This window comes from Mandrillus leucophaeus, unplaced genomic scaffold (assembly GCF_000951045.1).
Source record: "Mandrillus leucophaeus isolate KB7577 unplaced genomic scaffold, Mleu.le_1.0 Scaffold12, whole genome shotgun sequence".
NCBI classification, from domain to species: domain Eukaryota; kingdom Metazoa; phylum Chordata; class Mammalia; order Primates; family Cercopithecidae; genus Mandrillus; species Mandrillus leucophaeus.
In genome coordinates, this window is record NW_012100320.1 from 5,780,428 (window position 1) to 5,803,946 (window position 23,519).

Sequence of the window (23,519 nt, forward strand, 5' to 3'; positions counted from 1 at the left end):
AAGGAAAAGAAAAGAAAAGAAAAAGGAAAAGAAAAAAGAAAAGAAAAGAAAAGAAAAGAAAGGGAAGTTATGTCTATCAGGAAAATTTACAAATCTCTTTCTAGAATAATAATTAGCCTATAACTATAGTACTGTAATTTAACCTGTTTGCCCTTAAATCTCATATTAAGTAACAAAAAGCCATTAACAGCACCTACTATGTACAAATAAGAATTATAATTCAAACCGAAAAGAATAACCTGTTGTGACTCCAAGTAAAATAATTAAAAATAAATATAAAGTATCTTTCATTTATAAGGAATGCATGAGTATTAAATTAACTATCCTTAGCTGTACTTTGGATTAAGTGCAAAGACCGTGGGATAAGCATCTCCATCATTCCAGATGGCCTAAATTATTTAAAAGGATATATTTACAAGAAATAAGCCAAAAAGCCCAAAATCTCAGCTATCATCATCATTTCCACACAGTCTCATTAAAATCTTACTCATGTCAGAGAGCACCTAGGCTAAGGGGAGTTTTGTAGCCAATGAACTCATCTGGCTTGGCCAGTGATTTCCCACGCAACTTAAGGTAAATTATTGAACTACTCTGTGCTCATTTCTTCAACTGCCCAGTAATATAAACCAACACACTGTCATGGAAAAACATGTAACACTCTTAATCAGGAGACCTGTCGTGGTCTCACGTTGGCTACAAACTCACTGTGTGAATATGAGCATGTTACCCCCCCTCTTTGGGTCCTGTTTTTCCCCACCTGTAAAAGGAAGAAGCCATACCAGATGCATGCATGGAGATTGTATGTTCTAAATGTTTTCATCAGGCTAATTGACATGTACTATCATGCCAAACAAAACAATGCTCCTTATTAAGTTTCATAAAACACAATAACATGTAATCTGGGTGAACCTAACTAGTAGAGGACCTAGTAAAAATACTGCATAGATAAATACCGGGAAGAAAAATATGATTGCTTTTCAAAATAACAGACTCAAAAGTTTAGGCCAAGTACTTTTCAATTTGAATTAGGTACAATTGTCATTAATGAGAATTCACTGTAGGCTTATTGAATCATATCTACTTTTTGTCTAGATCATCTCTTAATATGAAGTACTCCATAGATTACTGCCTGCTATGTTCAGTAAGGCCTTCATTTTAAGATTTAGGGAATGTCTCTGAGTTACAGCAATCTGGAATTTGGGAAATCAGGTCCATATCTGCCTTATACATACCCTGTAATACAGATTCCAATTAAATCTCTTCTCAGCTCTGGTTTGTCTACACTTATTTATTATATTAGACAATTTCCATTGTTCCCATCCCCTTGGTCATTTCAGTCTCCCTAAGCTAAATCTTTTCCAATTCTGCTGGAACTTTCTTCACCTCCTACTAGGGAGACTAGAAAAAAGAGTCATCAAAATGAAAGCTAGTAACAAGGTAGAAGCAAGGGGAAATACACCGACAGATAAAATTTTCACCACTGCTCTCAGCATTATGACACAAAGTAAAATATAGATCCTTTCCTTGTTTAAGTGCTTAAGCTACCAGCATAAAAATATATTCTATCTGCTAAGAATGAACAAAACAGTTCTTGGAGTTCTCTATGCAATTAATTGCTTCTAGACTGCTTCACAAGGTGCTGTTATTTAAAGCGTTCAGCCAAAAAGGGTGTATGATCCTGGCAAGGATGCTATAGAAGCCATTCCTGTACTGGATGAACAGACTAGCTCAAAAGTTCCTAACAGTTTCTACCCAATGCAGCTGAGGGCACATCTATCAACCACTTAGTAATAGCGCTTAATAGTTAAGTGATTCTCAATGGGAGCCAGGCAATCAACATCTTCAGAGGGCTTGTAAAGCATGTGATATGTATTTCCATACCCCCACTGGGTCTCAGTTGAGAATCACTGGATTAAATCATTGCTAAAATCTCTGAATATAGGAGCCTACTGATATTCTCACACAAACTATGTGAAGGCAAATGTCTTAATTTTTAGTAAGTTCAATATATAGACAACCATTCAACCAATCTGAGTCTCAGTTTTATTGAATTCCTCCATTTCATGGATGATGTCCTCTACACTACCGCAGCCATGTACTCCCAAGGTCATACTCAGACCTTATTATTACCAATAACTACAACCCCTCCATAATTTCAACTTCATGCATCACCTGTTTTTCCAAGTCCCTCTCTCTCCCTATAGTACCTTAACCCAATTATCCTTCCACTGCACCAGGACTCAAAACTACCATCTTTTTACTGACCACTCCAATTGATTTCCACTCTCTCCTTTTTAGCTTAAATTCCATGATTATTATAATTAATCTCTTATATATACTACTGAATCCCTTGCCTCTCTCTTGCTGTGATAACATTTGCTTAGCAAAAGCAGAACTGATTACTACATGCACATGTACACACACACACACACACACACACCCAGGCTGCCTGACTTGACTTTAGTTTTATGACACCAAATTTCAAGTTGGGTCCCTTAATGCTGCCTGGCAAATCATACGTCACATCCCTATAGGTTCATTTACTCTCTCTCTCCCAAATGACTACTTCACATTTTCTCCTCTCTCCTCAAATGCTAATGCTACTTCCTCCCTTCTGCCCTCTCAAGTGATATCCTGGCCTCCTACTTCACTGAGAAAACTGAAGCAATCAGAAGAAACTTCCACAGATTCTCATGCCACATCTCCCCACTGAGCCCCATTTGCATCCACATACCCCCTTTCCCATGTCTTTCTAGGTTTACTTTCCTCCTCCTGTGCAAAGCCAGTCCCTCTACTTGTACACTGGAGCCCATCCCTTCTACCTACTCAAGGACATCACTCCGGTAAGTCTCCCTTCTCTTTCCTACTTTATCCATTTTTCACCCTCTATTGGATCTTTTCCATCAGCTTATGAATGTGCTGCTCTTGTTCTCTTCTCAAACAATAAAAATCTCAACCACATTTTTCTCTCCAGCTCTCACTTATTTCCTTGCTCCCCTTTCCTGCAAAATTTTCAAGAGTTTTTATAGTCACTATCTTCAATTTTTCTCTTTCAACCTATTTCACCGAAACTGCTCTTCAAGGTCACTAATACTAAATCCAAGGGTCAGCTCTCTATTCTCATCCTACTTGACCTATTAGCAGCATTTGGCATAGGCGACCACTCCTTCCACCTTGAAACACTCTTCACTTTTGCTTCCAGAATAAGACTCCACTCTCCTGGTTTTTCTACCTCATTGACCTTTCTTCCTCAGTCTCCTTTACTGGTGCCTTCTCTTCTCCGTGTCTCTTGATGTTGCAATGTCCCTGGGCTGAGTCCTTGGTCTTCTTTAAGTACTGCATTCACTCCCTTGGTGATCTTATCAAGGCTCAAGGTTTTAAATGCCTTTCTCCCCAAACTCCACACATCTCGCAAACTGGCTACTTGATATCTCCACTTGGAGGTCTAGCAGCCACTTGGAGGTCTCAGTAGCCATGTCAAATTCAACATGTCCAAAACTGAACTACTGATATGTGACCCTGTTTGCTTCATCTTATAGCTGCCTCATTTCAGTTGACGACAACTAATCTTTTAAGTGTTCAGGCCCAAATCCTGTTGTCTTCCTTGACTACTCTCTTTCTCTCGTATCCCATATCTAAACCAGCAGGAAACCATGCTGGCTCTGTCTCACAATATATCTGGAATTCAGCCTTTTCTTACTGCTTTCATTGTCCCGGCCCCAATCTTAGCCATCACTCTATCTTATTTGGAATATTATAATAGGCCCCTAAGAGATCTTGGTTGCTCTTCACCCTCATCATCTACTCTCCACAGAGCAGCCAGAGTGATCTTTTTAGACCTTGTCAGATCATATCACTTTCCCACTCAATACCCTGCAACAGTCCCCTAGTTTACTCTGAGTAAATGTCAAAGTTATTATGATGGCCCTCGAAGCCCCAAATAATCTAGCCGTTTGTTACCTCTCTGACCTCTCCTGCTCAGCCAGCAAGCGTCCTAATATATCCTTCAAACACACCAGGTGTGCTCTCACCTTTGGGCCTTTGCTATAGCTGTTCCCTGTCCCTGGTATGTTTTTCTCCCAGATATCCACATGGTGAAACACCTTATCTCCTTGCTCAAATCTCAAGAAGACCTACCTCGAACCACCTTATTTAACATTGCAATCTACACAGCAATCTCAATGTCTCTAACTCTGCTTTATTATTTTCCCATATCACTCATCATCTCCTAATATACTATATAACATACTAATTGCTTGTATTGTTTATTGACTATAGCCTCCCACCAGAATGAAAGCTCCTAAGCACAGACATTTTTGTTTAATTTGTTCACTGATATATCCCAAACAGACCAATACTTTGCACAGGGCAAGTACTCAAGAAATATTGTTTGTATGAATTAATCAACACTTGAAACTGGAGCTTAAACATGGACTAGAGAGATCTGAGGCCAGCAGAAGAAAACTCAAATGGCCCAGATACACTCAGCACCTAAATTATGCTCCCAGACAATTAGCTACTTATAAAAGCTGTATTATTTCCTTCAGATCTCAAGAAGGACTGTCACAGCACTGCTGACCTCTGCATGATACTAAACCACACTAGAAACAAATATACAGGAAGTACGAGAAGGAATGTCCACTATTTTCACCTTTCCCTATAGGTAACTCCATATTAAACATAGTCCTGTCTTCTTTCTCTGACTTGAAAAGTCACTTTTCTTTTTCTTTTTCTCTTTTTTTTTTGAGCAGAGTCTCACTCCGTCGCCCAGGCTGGAGTGCAGTGGTACAATCTCAGTTCACTGCAGCCTCTGTCTTCCGAGTTGAAGTGATTGTTGTGCTTCAGCCTCCCAAGTAGCTGGGATTACAGGCGTGCACCACCACACCTAGCTAACTTTTGTATTTTTTGTAGAGATGAGGTTTCACCATGTTGGCCAGACTGGTCTCGAACCCCTGGCCTCAACTGATCTGCCCACCCTGGCCTCCCAAAGTGCTGGGATTACAGGCGTGAGCCACCGCGCCTGGCCAAAAGTCACTTTTCAATACTACATAATTTAGGAATTAGAGAAAGCAGGTCAGGCAAGGGGCTAACGTGGCTTTCAAAATGATGAATTTATTCCCATGGATTAAGCACAGACTCTTACAAGTTAGAACTAGAAGACTATCATTTATGTCAGTGGTTCTTAACCATGGCTGTATATTTGAATCCCGGAGGCACTTAAAAAACACTGTAGCTGCCCCTCCCTTGGGTGAGGCTCAGGTAGCATAGGTTTCAAAAGCTTCCTAGGTCACTAAAGTTCCCAGGTGATTCCAATGTGCAAACAGGTTTGAGAACTGATGAGCTATATGACCTTGGGGAAATTACTTGGCTTCACTGAGCCTAACTCATGTGGCTTTTGTGAGGACTAAATGAGATTTTGCACATATACCATCAGGTGCTATTAGTATCACTGCCACTTCTCCCTTTTCCATCATCACCACCACCACCTTTTCTACTATTACTATTATCATCATTGGTGGCATCATTTCCTTCCTCCTTTTCTTTCTTTTTATTGAGATTTAATTTACATATCATAAAATCCAGTCTTTTAAAAATGTATGATTCAGTGGTTTTTAGTATACTCACAAAGTTGTGCAACCATCACCACCATTTAATTCCAGAACATTTTCATCACCCCAGAAAGAAATGCCATACCCATGAGCAACCTCTCCTCCCAGCCCCTGGGAACCACTAATCTACTTTCTATCTTTACGCATTTAACTATTCCGGATATTTCATATGAATGAAATCCTATAGCATGTAGCCTTTCATGTCAGGCTTTTTTCACTTAGCATAACATTTTTGAAGATCATCCACATTGTAGCATGCTTCATTTTTAGGACTGAATAATAGTCCATTGTATGGATACATCACATTTTGTTTTCAGCAGTTTTTCTCACTTTTTGGCAATTATGAATAATACTGCTATGAACACTTATACACACTGTTTTGTGTGCCCATGTTTCCAGTTCTCTTGTGTATACAGCCAGGAGTGGAACTGTTGGGTCATATGGTAAATCTATGTTTAACTTTTTTTTTTTTTTTTTTTTTGAGACGGAGTCTCGCTCTGTCGCCCAGGCTGGCGTGGGGTGGCGCGATCTCGGCTCACTGCAAGCTCCGCCTCCTGGGTTCACGCCATTCTCCTGCCTCAGCCTCCCGAGCAGCTGGGACTACAGGTGTCCGCCACCACGCCTGGCTAATTTTTTGTATTTTTTAGTAGAGATGGGGTTTCTCCGTGTTAGCCAGGATGGTCTCTATCTCCTGACTTTGTGATCCACCCGCTTCGGCCTCCCAGAGTGCTGGGATTACAGGCGTGAGCCACCGCACCCAGCCTATGTTTAACTATTTGAGCAATTACTAAACTCTCTAAAGTGGCTGCAGCACCATTTTATATTGCCACCATCAGTGTACAAGGATTCTAATTTCTCTACATCCTCACCAACATTTGTTACTATCTTTCTGACCCTAGCCATCCTAGTGTGAAGTGGTATTTCATTGTTGCGATGTGCATTTTCCTGGTGACTAATGATGTTAATCATCTTTTCTTTCTTTTCTTTTTCAATACTGGATTGGGGTCTCTGTTGCCCAGGCTGGAGTACAGTGGCACAATCTTAGATCACCACAGCACTGAACTCTAGGCTCAAATGATCCTTCCTGCCTCAGCCTCTCCAGTAGCTGGGACTACAGGTGCATGCCGCCATGGCTGGCTGATTTTTAAATTTTTTTTGTAGAGACAAAGTTCTCACTATGTTGCCCAGGTTAGTTTTCAATGCCTGACCTCAAACAATCCTCCTGCCTCGACCTCCCAAAGTGCTGGGATTTCGGGCGTGAGCCACCATGCCCAGCCAACGTTAAGCATCTTTTCATGTTCTTACTGGCCGTTTGTGTATCTTCTTGCCTATCCAAATTCTTAACCATTTTTATACTGGATTAGTTGTCTTTTTATTACTAAGTTGTAAGAGTTCTTTATATATTCTAGATACATTCTGCTGATCCTTATAAGATACATGTTTTACAAATATTGTCCCTCATTTTGAGGGTTATCTTTTATCCTTCACTTTCCTGACAGTGTCCTTTGAAGTATGAACATTTTTAATTTTGATGAAGTCCAATTTATCTATTTTTCCTTTGGTTGCTTGTGTATTACTAACTTTTAAGAAGAAAGGAAAAAAGTTATGAAGATATTCTATAACCAAGTAAGTTGTTCAGACTTATAATAATCCCTCACTAAATCATGAATTCCCATATAGAAAACACATCCACTTTATCTGGGGGGAGGGCAGGAAGGAATGCAATTCATCTCTTACATTTTTAATTAACTAGATTTTCAGATAAAATATTAGACCTTTGAATGTCAAATGTCCAAGAAACTGCAAAGAAATAAAACCTGAGTTAGATTTGTGTGTTTTCAGAGCCATCTGTTGCAACAGCTAGATGTTCATAATCCTTACAAGAAGTGGAATTGTTTTTTCAAATTGAGCATATTTAAATATTTTTAAAAGAGTTTCAAACAAGTATTTTTCTGCAACTGTACAAAATTAGTGGCATGACATAACCTAAATGTTCTATTACTGCTCAATAAATACTAACTAGACAATACATAATCCCAAATAATCAACTGGCATTATATAATTTTCCAATGTAATAATCCCAAAGAATCAATTATGATTATAGTAATTTTTCTAACCAAAACAACAAAAGCTGGTCATTATGAATCTCTTGAAAAAGGTAATCAGTACCTCTATTATGTTTTTTTACTTTGTCAACAAACTTTTTAATTAAAAAAACTTTTTGATTTAAAAATTTTTGTTGGTGGCAATAGTTGTACAACAATGTGAATGCACTTACTGCCACTGAAATGCATATTTTAAATGGTAAATCTTATGTATATTTAACCACAATTTAAAAAAGAGAAAAGGGGAGAAAATAAAAGAGAAAAAAAGAGTAGGAAAAACAGAGACCCCTAAAACAAATAAACCAGTCTGAGCACCTGCTGGCAGACAACACTTGGACATTCAAGAAAAGCAGGCTGAGGAAGGCACAGTTCACTGGGCACGCAGACAGATCGCCAGCAAAGCAGGCTCTATAAACAGCATAGGAGGTAGGTTACCCTGGAAGAGTAATATGACCCATCATATATCCAGAGAGCTTTGTCTCTAAAGTAAGATGCAGGGCTCTAAAAGGATGTCCTTCATACTTCCTAAGACCTGGGTCACATCAAAATGTCATTCATTGTATCTTCATACCACTTACACCACGATCCTCTTAAAATGAAGTTAAGCTAATTAATGGCAGTATGTTGTTTTTTGGTTAACAGGGAACTAGTGTACCAGTACTCTAAAGAAAAAAAAAGAAAGCGAGGAAACCTCAGGGCAAAGAACCATGAAAAATCCACAATGTACCTCCTTGCTTTGCAGTTCTTTTAAGAATATTGTTTAGTGTCTAAAACAAGTAAAATGGCATTTTTTTCAGGAAACACCTTTGACCATACTTCCAAAGTAATAAAGCCTGTTTAGTCCAGCTTCTCAATTTATAGCCATAAGTGTACATTACAAGGCAATAGTTCTTTAATATACGAACTTGGGACACAGATTTTTCAAAAAGTGAATAAAGCCAAAGAAGATTTTGTGAAAATAGTTCTCATAAATATAACAAGCACCACTGAATATAATTTTATTCTAAATTGATCCAGTTTATGTTCCAAATCTTATTTTTATAGCCTTCCTATGGTAAATGCTCAACAAGGATTTGCTGAATAGATGAATGAGAAGGACCAAGTCTTAATTTGAATTTGTTCTGGTAACAGAGAGATAACCACATAAATGAAAAACTCCTTATTCTGGCTATGATTAAAAGGTGAGAAAATAACAGATGTTGGTGAGGTTGCAGAGGAAAGGGAAGTACTTATACACTGCTGGTGGGACTGTAAATTAGTTCAGGCACTGTGGAAAGTAGTTTGGAGACTTCTCAAAGAACTTAAAATAGAATTACCATTCAACCCAGCGATCCCCTTACTGAGTATACACCCAAAGGAATGTTAATCATTCTACCAAAAAGACACATGAATGTGTATGTTCATCACAACACTATTCACAATAGCAAAGACATAGAATCAATGTAGATGCCCATCAACGGTGGACTGTATTAAAAAGTGTGGTACACATACACCACGGAATACTACACAGGCATAAAAACAAAGAAAGTCATATCCTTTGCAGCAACATGGACACAGTTGGAGGCCATAATCCTAAGTGAAGTAAAAACAGCAACAACAACAAAAAACCAAATACTACATGTTCCCGCTTATAAGTGGGAGCTAAACATTGAATACACATGGAGATAAAAAGAGGCCCAACAGACACTGGGGCCTACTTGAGGGGAGATAGTAGAAGGAGGGTGAGGTTTGAAAAACTACCTATCAGGTACTATGCTCACTACCTGTGACCTGGGTGACAAAATCATTTGCACACCAAACCCCAGCAACACACAATTTACCCACGTAACAAATCTGCACATGTGTTCCTTGAACCTAAAATAAAGGTTGGAGAGGCCAGGTGGGGTGGTTCATGCCTGTAATCCCAGAACTTTGGAGGCCAAGGTGGCAGATCACGTGGTCCAGGAGTTCGAGACCAGCCTGACCAACATGGTGAAACACCCCTGTCTCTACTAAAAATACAAAAATTAGCTGGGAGTGGTGGTGTGCACCTGTAATCCTGGCTACTCAGGAGGCTGAGGCAGGAGAATTGCTTGAACCTGGGAGGCAGAGGTTGCAGTGAGCCAATATTGCACCACTGCACTCCAGCCTAGGCAACAGCGTGAGACTCTGTCTTAAAAAAAAAAAAAAAAAAGTTGGAGAAGAAAAAAAAAAAACCCAAAAAACTCCTTATTCTTTCTAGATCTATCTAGACTGCCAAATCAATAAAATAGAATCTAGCACCCTTGCAATTCAATGTAACAGACATAATAAGATTCCTCCTACAAAGAAAAAAGGAGGAAGGAGGATGGAGAGGGGAAGAAAAGGAGAGGAAGGAATACCTTATTATGCCAGAAGGAACTTCTCTAATGATGACAAGGGTTAGATCAGACCTCAGGAAAGCTAAAGGGCGCCAATCTCACTTAACACTCAAGGGTCTACCAAAAACTGAAGTGAAATATTCTATTTCTATAAAACTGGTCTTCTACTTGACCTTTATCAGGGAAGACGGGGTAAGCTCACTGTAAAATACGATTTTTTCATTTTGTGTGTGTGTGTGTGTTTTTTTTTTTTTTTTTTTTTGAGATGGAGTCTTGCTCTGTTGCCAGGCTGGAGTGCAGTGGCACAATCTCAGCTCACTGCCACCTCTGACTCCCTGGTTCAAGTGATTCTCCTGCCTCAGCCTCCAGAGCAGTTGGGATTACAGTCACGTGCCACCACACCCAGCTAATTTTTGTATTTTTTAAGTAGAGACAGGGTATCACAATGTTGGCCAGGATGGTCTTGATCTCCTGACCTTGTGATCCGCCTATCTCGGCCTCCCAAAGTGCTGGGATTACAGATGTGAGCCACATCGCCTGGCTGTAAAATATGATTTTTCTCATTCCCTTCTGTAGTGTCTCACTCAGCATACTTGTTGGGGCAGCCCAGAGCTATAAGACAGAAAAACCCTATACAGGGAGCAATTCCTAAAAGACTATGTTATGGACTGAACTGTATCCCCCACCAAATTTGTATGTTGAATTCCTAACCTCCAGTATCTCAGAATGTGACCCTATTTGGACAGGTTGACTATAGATATATTAAGATGAGGTCATACTGTAGTAGGTAGATCCCTACTTCGATGCGACTGTAAAATGTGGACACAGACAGGCACCTAGGGAAAACACCATGTGAAGGCTGGAGTTTGCTGCCACAAGCTAAGGAACTACCGGAAGCTAGAAGACAGGCCTGAAACAGACCCTTCCCTGGCACCTTCAGAGGGACCATGGCCCTGCCAACACCCTGATTTTGGATTTCTGGCTTTCGGAACTATGAGACAATGCATTCATGTTGTTCTGTGTCATACGGTTTGTGGTACTTTGTTACCATAGCCCTAGGGAACTAATGCAGACTATAAGAGGCCAGTGTGCACTAGCCTACCCTCCTCAGATTGTACTTCAGATCCAGTCTTCTGCCTCATGGCCACAGCCACTACATTACCCCCAGCCTCAGCACCTCACTCTTGAACTGCTGCAAAAGCTCTGGTCTCCCTTACTTCAGACTCTATCTTGACTTTCTTCAATTGTCAAACCTCCCTGCACACCACCTTCTTTGCATCAACCCCTTATTTAAAAAACTCCAGTGACTCACCGATTTTTACAGGAAAAAGCTAAAATTCTCCTGACTGGCATTCGGGCCTCTCTCTAAGCTAGCTCCAAATGCTAGGTGATACTCTCTTAGTGACCCTAGAACACGTAACTTTTTTTGTTGCCCAGGCTGGTACGCAGTGGCATAACCACAGCTCACTGCAGCCTTGACTTCTTGGGCTCAAGCAATTCCCCCTCCTCAGCTTCCCAGGTAGCAGGGACCACAGGCACATACCACCATGACCAGCTAATTTTTATAGAGATAGGCTCTCACCATGTTGCCCAGCCTGGTCAGAACATACAACTGTTATTCTCTATGTCATGCTTCCTTCTCCACTTGCCACTCTCCCCTTTCATCAGTCCAAATCTTGACCTTCCTGTGAAAACTACTGTCAGGACACACTTTCTCCTTGAAGCTCTCTCTCTATACTTGAGCCTAACACAACAGCCATATTTCTGATTCTATGCACTTTACTGCCTGCATCAGTCACCTGTACTCTTCACAGATTGCTTTGCATAGTTACCTGGCATTTGAAAAGTATATGCTTGAATTTCATAGCTGGACTAGGAGCTCCTTAATAATAGGGTCTATGTCTTATAATTTTGGAGGTACTTCTCAAAGCCAAAGACAATGTTTGGTGTATTACAGGCAACCTCTAAATTCTTACTGAATTAACTATTAAACATATATGAAAAATTCCTAGAAATGCTACCTTTGGCACTTCCTTCAATCAGGGAATTGAAATTGGAATAAATCTACAGATTTCATATAGTACTAATGGTCCCACATGTATCTGAATAATTTAAAACTTACAAGGAATAAGAGGAAAAAAATGACTTGAGTCCCAAGTTACTTACCATTCTTCATCACTACATTGGACCACACATTGGCATTCAGGGCTTGGACAATTCGCTTTACTCCTGTAGATTCCGGGAAGTCGTCTAATCAGGGAGGGAAATATACATATTTATACATAACACTCATACAGATATACATACACATTCACAAAAATATGGCCGGGCACGGTGGCTCACGCCTGTAATCCCAGCACTTTGGGAGGCTGAGGCAGGCAGATCACCTGAGGTTGGGAGTTCGAGACCAGCCTGACCAACATGGAGAAACCCCGTCTCTACTAAAAAATACAAAATTAGCCGGGTGTGGTGGCGCATGCCTGTAATTCCAGCTACTCAGGAGGCTGAGGCAGGAGAATCACCTGAACCCAGGAGGTGGAGGTTGTGGTGAGCCAAGATGGCACCATTCCAGCCTGGGTAACAACAGCAAAACTCCATCTCAAAAAAGAAAAGAAAATGTTATGTATATATCCCCCAAGCCATATTTTCAAATGACTGTGGTTTTGTTATCCTGTTTATTTAGTTGTTAGTTCACATTGTACAAGGAAAAAAACAAATAACAGAGCTTGGAGCTCCTGATAAGAATACTCTAGAGAAAACTCATTTCCTCCTCAGCTGTCTGAGGATTGATCACCATCATGAACGACATGGTAACTATCCAAACTGGAAAGTTCATGACCAACCAACTACTTCAGAGAAAACAAATGGTCATTGATGTCCTTCACCCCAGGAAGGCAACACTACCTAAGACAGAAATTTGGGAAAAAGTAGCCAAAATGTACAAGACCACACCAGATGTCATCTTTGAATTCAGAACTCATTTTGGTGGTGGCAAGACTACTGGCTTTGGCATAATTTATGATTCCTTGGATTATGCAAACGAAAAGGAACACAAACATAGACTTACAAGACATGGCCTGTGTGAGAAGAAAAAGACCTCAAGAAAGCAATGAAAGGAATGCAAGAACAGCATGAAGAAAGTTAGGCAGACTACAAAGGCCAGTGTTGGTGCTGGCAAAAAGCCGAAGGAGCAAAGGTGCTGGAAGGATGTTATCTGTGGCCGCTGTGGTTTTTTCATGATTAATAAACTAAAAACTTTCAAGTGGAAAAAAAAGAATATTCCAGAAACTAAAGCAATTAAATAAACACACAATATAAGGCAGTTATATAAAAAAGTTGTCCTCACCAATGAATCTATTTATATTCTGAAAATTTAAGATTCCACTTATTACACACATTCCTGGCACAGTACGAGAGATACCAATCTAGACAGAATGAGTTTCCTTAAGGCAGGAACAGTCCTCTTATTAATAGTATGCTATAAAATCATGTAAATGCTCTATCCTCTGCTGGAAACGAAAGAATAATAAGTGTTATTTATGATTGATATCTATAGAAGAACTTCTTGATCAGAGAAAGACAGTTTGAGTGAGAAGTGAAATGACTACAAGTCTAAGAGACAGGCAAAGGGTCATTACAATAATTTAGTTTATTATGAGTACTATCCTGCTTCTGGAATTTGACTGATACTACTCAGAATAATGGGGCTGTAATCCCATAGTGTACCAAAAAGGTGGTATTCTTAGCTACAACATAGGAATGATTGTGTACAAAGGAAATGGAGATCCTACAGATGTTGAGGACTGTAAGGCTGCATCTGGAAAACAATGACAGAAATAGTTTTCATGTGGTTAAAAAAGGAAAGTTTCCTGAGTTTACAGAACATAATCCACACAGAACCTGTCTCTAGTGGCCAGCCTAGCCCTGGGTGGTTTAACAGGAAGAGCACAGAGTTACATGTCAGAATATCTGAATTTGAAGCCAGGCTGTGACACTTATTAGCTATTTGATCAACGGCGAATCACTTACACCATTCTTACAGAAAGTGGAAACAATACCACTCTATGCACATCTCTCCTAGAGGAAAGATGCACTGGAACTGACGATTTACTAATGTAACCTTCCCCCACACTGGAAACTCCTTGAGGGCAGGAATCTTGTCTTACTGAGTTCATATGCCCGCTGCCTAGCACAGTGCCTGAAAAACAGCAGGCACTCACCAACTGTTTAATGGATCGATGAATCATTTAAAGAATACCAGCCTACCAACCTAACAGAAATATAGTGATTAAATTGAAAATATAGTGATTAAATTGAAAATACTCAGCCAGGCGGGGTGGCTCATGCCTGTAACCCCAGCACTTTGGGAGGCCAAGGCAGGCGGATCACGAGGTCAGGAGATAGAGACCATCCTCTGGCTAACATGGTGAAACACCGTCTCTACTAAAAATACCAAAAAAAAAAAAAAAATTACCCGGGCATGGTGGTGGGCGCCTGCAGTCCCAGTTACTTGGCTGAGGCAGGAGAATAGTGTGAACCTGGGAAGCAGAGCTTGCAGTGAGCTGAGATCGCGCCACTGCACTCTGGGCGACAAAGAGAGACTCTATGTCAAATAAAGAAAGAAAGAAATAAAAATAAAGAAAGAAAATACTCTACCAAGATAAGTTTATCACCACCAATGTTTGGATGAAAATCTAAAAGTCACGTTTATCTTAACTGTGAATGACTTAATTCTCAAAAGAATAACTAATATTTTAGATGACATAACCAGGAACCAAAAATGTGGTCTGAAATGAAGAGCTAGTACCCATAAGAGGAAAATTAATACAAACTAGCATAAAGTCCTATATTCATGTTCGAATAATACATGCAAGTAAAAGATGAGGAAATATGGCTTAGGAATAGTTTGTATTTTAAAAGTCTAGGAAGGTTTTCATTATGTTACCTAAAGATGACATATCAAAAAACCCATTTTAAGATTAATCTGAATGAATACAAGAACATTATTCAGACAAAGGGCTATGAGAAATACAGTGTATAAAGGAGCAGAGAGTCCAAAATGATAACAGTCAGATACTGACTCCCAAGGACAAGAGAAAGAGAAAATTCTACTGCCAGAAATCACACAGGCTCACATACACAAAACAGGGCACAAGTTTCAGGGACCTAGAAAAACACAGAAAAAGATGTATTTGCCAATTTTCAATACTCTTTAACATGAGCAAGGAGAAAAACCAGCCTTTTTACTTCAGCTTTGTTCTCTTCTTCCCTGGCAAGTTTTATTCTCAAAGGTAACAGTATTTTGGAAAAATTATAAATAAAACCAGAATATAGAAAAATATTTCTTAATTCCTTAATAAAAATACAAGTTTCATGAAATTACTCCTTATGTCTTATCTATGTACTTTAATTCACGTTGGTTTTCCCTGCCCAGGATGTCTTTTGGAACAACTGGCATATTCACAATGCCACCTCTCCACCAGTCCTCTCACTACAAGCCCAGGACCTTTTCTAACTTCTTCCCCATGGAGCAGCTGACACGTGAGAGTTCACAATGCCAACACGTTCTCTGCACTTTTAAACAAAAATAAGCTCTCCTGTCTCTAAAATACCACAGCACCACTATTTCTTCTATAATTCTTATGACATTCCACTTGATAATTCAATTATCTGTAAGTTTCATCTCTTGTACCAGATTATAAGGTTTTGGTGAACCAAAAACCCTCTTATCCTGGTAGATACCACAACAGGTGTACTTCAAAGGAGAAAAGATGAGAAAAGAAATGGGGAAGGGGAGTAGAAAAGGGGAAGAAATAGAAGGTCCAGCAATAGCGGAGGACAGCGATTGCAGAGCTACCTGGGGTGGAGGTGGGGGATTAAATTAGGGGTCTGTTTTTTGGCTTCAAATGTCCAAAAGACATTCAAATAGATCTGAAATGTCCCCTGCGATTCCTGGGAATTCAGTCTTAGGTTACTATAAATTCAAAATAAGAAACATCAACTTTAACTACTATGAAGGTCTAACTCTCCTTCTTCAGCAGTGGGGAAAGGAAAAAGGATTGGGAAAATGACAAAGATTTTAGAAAGCAGCCTTATACCTTTATCCATAAGAAAAACACACATTTTCAAAAGTTCTAAAACAGGTGGTAAAACCAAATAAATGAATTCTCACACTAAGTATAAGACTACATCAATGGATTTTGCTTAAATCCTTGAAACAGCTGGGGAAAAAAGTTTCTTGAATTTTGCTGTGATTCTTCTTCCCTGAATTAAAATAATCTCTCATATCTGAATCTAAGTGCCATATTTTCTACTAACACATAAACACTTACCATCCTCCTCAGGCAACTCCTCTGGACTAAGTTCTACCAATTCGAAGCCATGTCTGATGCACCATTCTTGAGCTTTCTGTCGGTTTACACCTAAAATAATATGCAAAGAATCTTCATAAGTAAGAAGAAAACAAAACATGACTATTCCTGCAATATTCTTCATAAATCTCAATGTGTTTCCCTTAATGTCAATGTTATTCTAAAGGCATCTATTCTAAAGGCATCTAAAATAACAAAAAGAAAATGATTTCTCAACCCTGAAGTATACATTCTTAAAAAAAAGTAAATATTACAAGATACCAAAGAAAAATAGCTGAAAATATTTTCATAAAGCAATAAAGTCACATGGGATGTATGTCCTAAGTTAAGGAAACAGATGTACTCTGTTTATCAAGGAATGGCAAATGTGTGTCCCATCCACATGCCTTACCATCTTCAGACACTCTATCACAGACCAAGATCATCACCTCAGGTAGCCATGCTTCTGCCAGTGGAAGCCATGAGGAGACACTGTCGAGACCCGATTTCTAGAAGGAACAAAAAATATAAACAAACAAAACCAGAAAAGAGATAGTAAGATAAAATGTAACGGGAAAAAAAGAAGGCATGCAATAATTTCTTATTCAAGCCTTCATAGAAAACAAAGTCTTACTTGTGTGCTGTCAAAGTAAACCACAAATGCTTGGACAGATTCTGCAATCTCTGCAGTCACAAGAAATTTGTTTGGCACCACACACAAATTGATGTCCGCTGAATAGTATTTATTATCAATGGTCCAGGGATAAAATCTCACAGCATCATTGGAAGTCACTTCCACAATAAGATCTTCTGTTCCAAGGATATCTAAAAATAAATGACAACATTACCATGTAAAGTACAAAACCAATATACATTGGTTGATTTTCTCAGTCAGATACCAGATAAAGCTGGTACTTTCGCTGTTTCTTTTTATGTGAGGATTTCAAAGGACCCTGCATTTATTAGCTTTAATCCTATCTTCTCTGATCATCTGATTACAAAAGTTATGGTGATATAATTTAAGTCACTGACTTTTTCTCCTTAAGAACACAAAAATCATTGTGAACTAGATTAGATAGTAGTAAAGGAAAAAACAGTCATACAACCAAATATCCAGAAAAGAGGAAGTAGAAGACAAAGAATGACAGTTGTATTTATTGTATTGCTTAAGTGCTTCATAGGAGGTAGACTATAACAAGCTTCTGGAATTTTTAACTATTTTGTACTTATTGCAAACTAAAAGGAAGATAGGATTAAGGCTAAACCATTAATAAAATAGAAGAGCTATATATATTTCTTGGACTGAATGCTTAGACATTAATTCAGCTAATGAAATAAGAGAATGGATACTGATAAATGACCCGAATTCTATTTATATTCAGCCTTGTTCACATTCTTTGAAAGCCAACCCAAATTCTTGTTTGATCAAGACACTTCTGGTAAATTTTAAATGTGTAATAGCCAAACAAATTACTACAACTAAATTTAGATTCTAAAAGATTAGATTATAACTAAATCTTTCGGAAATTTATGTGCAGCATGTATATAATAGGAAATCCCCATATTAAGAGACAAGTCAATGATGAACAAATGAATACAGACATGATCACGGAGCCATGGAAGCATTTGCTTCCATTATGTTATACAGTACTTACAACTGGAAGAGAAATTACAAGTTGTTCTAACCCAAACTCCCATCTTTCACACCCATACCCACAACCTCCACTTTATACAAATGTGGAAAATGAGCTTATAGAAGTAAAATGACTTGCCATTAATTGACTTATCAGAAGAATATAAAGCAAAACAGTCACACACTCCTCATCAATGCATACTAAGATGAACATGTATTAATGAAATGTGCCTCAAACTCATAATTAGCAAGACACTGAAAACTAGAAATTAAATTTTAAATCCCAGAGCTAACATTATATATTTGAAAAGATGCCATCATTTCTGCTCAATATAAAGTTATAGGGAAAGTATTTAGTCCAAAAGACTGCTAGGAATTATGTACAAAGTATGGTGTAAGAGTGTATACACACATGAGTTCTTTTTATTAGCAAAGTTTCATCACGTGGTTAAGAGGAACTAATCTTCTCAAGAATGAAAGGTCAGCCCTTTTTTTAACAAAAAAATTAAATTTAAAATACATTTAAGGTTTTATCTTTGATATAAAGCATATCATGAAACTAACTAAAAAATTTTTCTCACCAGAACCAGAATTGTTACTCTTAAATTAGCAGAAGGTCTATGTCAATATTTGACAATCTGAATGTATCCCATTTCTTTAAGAAATCAGCAGTTCTGTCTACTTAATTTCTACCTGAAGTCATAATCTTTTACTTAGTGTCAGTCAATTCCATCACAACCAGCTGCTACGTCCTTTATGGAGCATTAAGACAATTTCAGGTGGGAAATAAACAGGTAAGTTATTAAAATCAAAGATGTTGTTTTCATGTAAATGTCTCACAGAAAAACAAAAACTAGATCAAAGTCTACATTGCATTCAAATCTAACACTCCAAACTTCAAGAAGGTGGCATAGTAACATGTGGCTGTGTTTCTAAAAGCTGAATACTGGCACAGCTAACACACATGCCACAATACGCTGATAAATACGCACATAAAAGAAAGAAACTAAAACAACGAGAAAAGCAAAAAAAGTATAAACTAATTTTTTAATGGTGAAAAGAGCCACCATATAAAATCAGTCTTCATTCTTTTTTTTTTTTTTTGAGACGGAGTCTCGCTCTGTCGCCCAGGCTGGAGTGCAGTGGCGTGATCTTGGCTCACTGCAACCTCCACCTCCCGGGCTCACGCCATTCTCCTGCCTCAGCCTCCCGAGTAGCTGGGACTACAGACACCCGCCACCACGCCTGGCTAGTTTTTTGTATTTTTAGTACAGACTTAGTAACACGGGTTTCACCATGTTAGCCAGGATGGTCTCGATCTCCTGACCTCGTAATCCGCCCGCCTTGGCCTCCCAAAGCGCTGGAATTACAGGCGTGAGCCACTACGCCCGGCCATCCATGAGTAATTTTTAAAAATAGCAAACTGCGTATTTTTTAAAGGAGGGAAGCACAAATAATGAAATACAGTAATGAATTCACTTGTTGCTAAGGGGCAAAGTACAAAGGCAGAGGGGGACTAATATTCCTGTCATTGCTACAATCAGTTCTTAATATTTCCTAAATCGGTTGTATTGTTAAAAACTGGAATAAAAAAATTGGGGTTATGCTTTCTTTGCTCCTCAACATGAGAAATCTAAAATCAATTAAAATGGCATTACTAACTGCAATTTAAAATTACTAACTGCAATTTAAAATATTTAGATTCATTAATGATGGCTCATTTTATTAATGTTTAGAACACAAAAGAACAAAACAATGTTTGTTACTCAGAGCACTTACAATTTCAATTTTATACTTGCATTTGCAAATGATTAAGATATTTACTTAACACGGAGAAAGAAGCTGTTTCTTTCTTTTTTCTCCAAACCTAGATAGGAATGGAATCAATAAGTTGGGAAAATGAATTTCACATTTCAGTGTTTCAGTAGCTAGTGGGCTTTGGCTTTTGTTTTATTCTCTGTGCTGCCTAAACAAGTTGATAGCTCAATTTACTTATCAGATTTTTTTTAAACATTTTATGTCTAATCAGACACTTTCTTCAAGACTGCATATGGACTTCATTATCACATCTGTGCCGTATTAGAGCTAGGGAGAGAATAGTAAAGACTGTCTCATTCTAATTCTTATGATCAATATCATAACGTAGAGTTTAATTTAAAAAATGTAAATGTCTACACTAAATATAGCTTTCTTCCCTCATGTTTTCTATTTGATTTTCAAATGCTTAACAAGTTTATTCTTTTCCAAATTAAAATGAAATTACTCAAATTATGCACATGGCTAAAGGTTTCTGGAGATCAGCTAATATAATTCACTCATTTTACAGATGAGAAAACTGAGGCCCAGGAAAAAAAAAGCCACTTGCCTAATAGCAGCAGAGCCTAAAACTGGATTCGACTCACCAACATTCTTTCCTACTACACCGTAATGTTACAATACTTAGCATCTGAGCTGGATCACACTTGAGTCTCTAATAGTGACAAGCCAAAACTAGTCTATGGACCTAAAGTATCCTCTGCCCTTTTAGGAACACCAAAAATAATAGCCAGAATATGGGCACAATTATATACAGATCTGCAGCACAATTAACCCATCAGAAAACTGTCTATGACATTCAGGTATTTATACGTCAACGATGAGTCACAGTGATCTTGAGGTTTTTTTGTTGTTTTTTTGTGTGTGTGTTTTTTGCAAGACTTCCTAGAAAAACCTGCAGTGGGCTCCCTTCTTTGTCCTTCACTAAATTATTATGTTGTAGACTCCGATATGCACAAAGAAAATCAAGAGCAGCTTTCCCCTCCTCCTGGTGAATGCCAGCCTGTCTCATTCACACTGTTGGCAGCCACCTGGTGGAGCTGTAATACATCACTTTTTAAGAGACAAACACTAGGTGTTTACTTGCCAGGTCTGTTACTACAAACTCCATTTCACAGCTTACAACAGTTAATTTGTAGTGCTTTTACAAAGGAAGTTAGATGCCAACTCAGTTCTAGTAGTAAACATAAACCTTTCCTTCAGTGTTAAGTGCAAGTATAAACCTCTATCCCTATTTGAGAAACTTTTTACAAAGCCATCAATTCTCCAGTAACTCCCATTTACTTTCTCACATCCTTGGTCAACTTCTTTTCCCTATGATCTCATGTGGTAAGTTACAGAAAATAAAGATTCAAGAGCTTTGAAGGAAGCCATGTTCCAAGGCAACATTTCAGTTCAGTAACCCAACATCTTCCTCTTTTTATTCAGCTTTCTACTCTTCCCTGTATATCCTAATAATGATCCTTCCCTCAGAGAAAGTACAAATGTGGTAACCAATCAAATGAAAGAAGAGGCAGCTAGCCTTCTATGGTTAAGAATCAATAAGAGGTGCTACTCTTTTTAGCATGAATTAGAAGGCAATATGAAGTTCAAGGTGAATTCCCAAACACCACAAATATCTGTTCTCCTACATACACACATTTTATCTATATATAAACTTGCACATACACAACCCTTACCTTATGCCCTCACCTATCCACCTCAGCCAAAAAAGACAAATGCATTCTAAACTAGACACGTTGATACTGTTATGGATTTTTTATGTCTCCTTCAGTAGTAGGGTAATTAAGTACACTTTTAATATCAGTAGTATTAATGTGCACTTAACCAATCATGACATTCTTTGTGAAGCAAAGCTGTCCAGTGGTTAAATCATATTTTCTATGCCCTGAGGGAAGTGACAGCTGCCACCTCAAATCAAGATGATCCCTCCAGAAACCAGCACTCTTCTCAGACTGCAAAGCTGGTTTTATTCTTTCTCATAAACTGAAACTGCCTTGACAGCCAGGCATCATAACCTCTCACCCCAGATATGAGTGTCTTTCATGGAATCCACTCTTCTGGAGACCCAACATTCTTCTTTCTTCCCTTTATGAAGGCAGTACTAACAAGAAGGGAGAAGAGCATGGAAAGCAGAGACAGCACAGACCTGGGGTCCCACAGGCCTGCATTTGCATGCTGGCTCTCTGCAAAGCCTTGGGCAGATTAACCCCTCTGTGTCTCATTTCCTTACCTGCAAACAGGGATGAGAACACTTCTCAAAAAGCTTAAATGAATTAAATGAAACTATGTCAAAGAAAGTACAGACACTGGGCACAGAGTAGGCCCTTAGTAAGCACAGAGTAGGCCCTTAGTAAATATTCATTTCCTTCTTCCCAACTCACTTTTTTTCACATTTGTGACAGCCCTCCTGACTAGAGGTAGGTTAGAGATGCACTGAGGAGTTAGTAAGAAACATTACAGTCAGGATAACCATCTCTCCTTTAAGCTGCGCTAGCCTCGCCCTTCTACCCCAGACCACCCCCTAAAATAAACTTGAAATTTTTCTTTTCCACTGCTAAGGCATATGCTGAGACAGAAGAGAAGGCAATTAGGAAAATTATAGGAGGCAGCAGAGTCTGACGTCAGCTGAAAGGAAAAGTAGCCATTATGAAAGAAAAGAACTGAGCAAAATATGACTTAGGAAAAATTCAAAACCTAGAGTTTTCATTAACCAGCAAGGGAAAAGAGAGACTTTTAAAAATCATATTGGATTCATACTGTTGCAAGCAACTACAGTTTCTTACCCACAACTTCACGAGACTGTCAAACAAGGTGCGTGCTACTCTGTCAAATATTTTGTAGTAGTTGTGAACAGGTTAGTCCCTAAATACTAAAAGTAGATGATACTGCTCCAGTGGAAAGGGACTTTGTAGCATGGTAGTATTTAAAGGTTAAAACTGTGCAACATTAGAGTTGAGACTTCACAGACAAACGTCAGGAAACTCATATCTGAGGCTCCCTGTGTAATCATACCCCAGCCTCCTGGTGCAAGTATACGTGATATTTGTTGCAGTCTGTACGACAGGTCAATCACTGGAGTAGTATAGACTTGCTGAGGGAAGAGTAACTGGATTGAGTTAAAGCAACATACTGCTTCAACAATAGTACAGAGATTCTGGGTTGCTTACAACACTTAATTACCTCTTCCTGACACACCCCTTTTTTCTGGTTACACACTAAACTCGCATTTCCACATGCTCTTAAGCTTTTTATATCACAGCGGAAACATTTTAAAGCTGAAGCAGAGGAAATCCAACCCAGTCCTCCTCTTTTTCCTCAAGTTTACTTTCTCCCAATAGTCATCTGGAATTGGTCACCACAGCTGCACCTTAAAATAATTGGGGAAAGTCAGCGGGCGGTGTAGGGGGATGCGGGATGGGTGGGGGGTGTCTCTGCTTGCTTTTAGAAGACCGTACAATGCAGTCAAACATACACACAAGAACATAAAAAAGCAATCAGGAAAGGGAGAGAGAATATGGAGAAGGGTTTTATAAAGATCAAGCACGAAACATCAGCCTCTAAGTTTTATGGGCTGCATGCAAAGACCACTTTGTCAATTCTAGTGGCACAGCTGATGGACAATTCCTACCTATATTTTAGAAGGGTAAGGCACTTCTCTGAATTCC

The 23,519-nt window shown here is 38.8% G+C and overlaps 1 protein-coding gene across 3 annotated transcripts in view; it reads right to left on the bottom strand.

The window, feature by feature from the left end:
• AAGAB (alpha- and gamma-adaptin binding protein) overlaps nt 1–23,519 on the bottom strand; it is a 73,841-nt gene that overhangs the window by 27,149 nt on the left and 23,173 nt on the right. For all 3 annotated transcript variants that reach the window (XM_011968620.1, XM_011968611.1, XM_011968606.1), the window contains exons 2-5: nt 17,038–17,228; nt 16,816–16,912; nt 16,386–16,475; nt 12,220–12,303 (exon numbers count right to left, since the gene is read on the bottom strand). In XM_011968620.1, coding sequence (XP_011824010.1) covers nt 12,220–12,303; nt 16,386–16,475; nt 16,816–16,849 — 208 coding nt within the window. In that variant the 5' untranslated portion in view covers nt 16,850–16,912; nt 17,038–17,228. The remainder of the gene's footprint in view (nt 1–12,219; nt 12,304–16,385; nt 16,476–16,815; nt 16,913–17,037; nt 17,229–23,519) is intronic.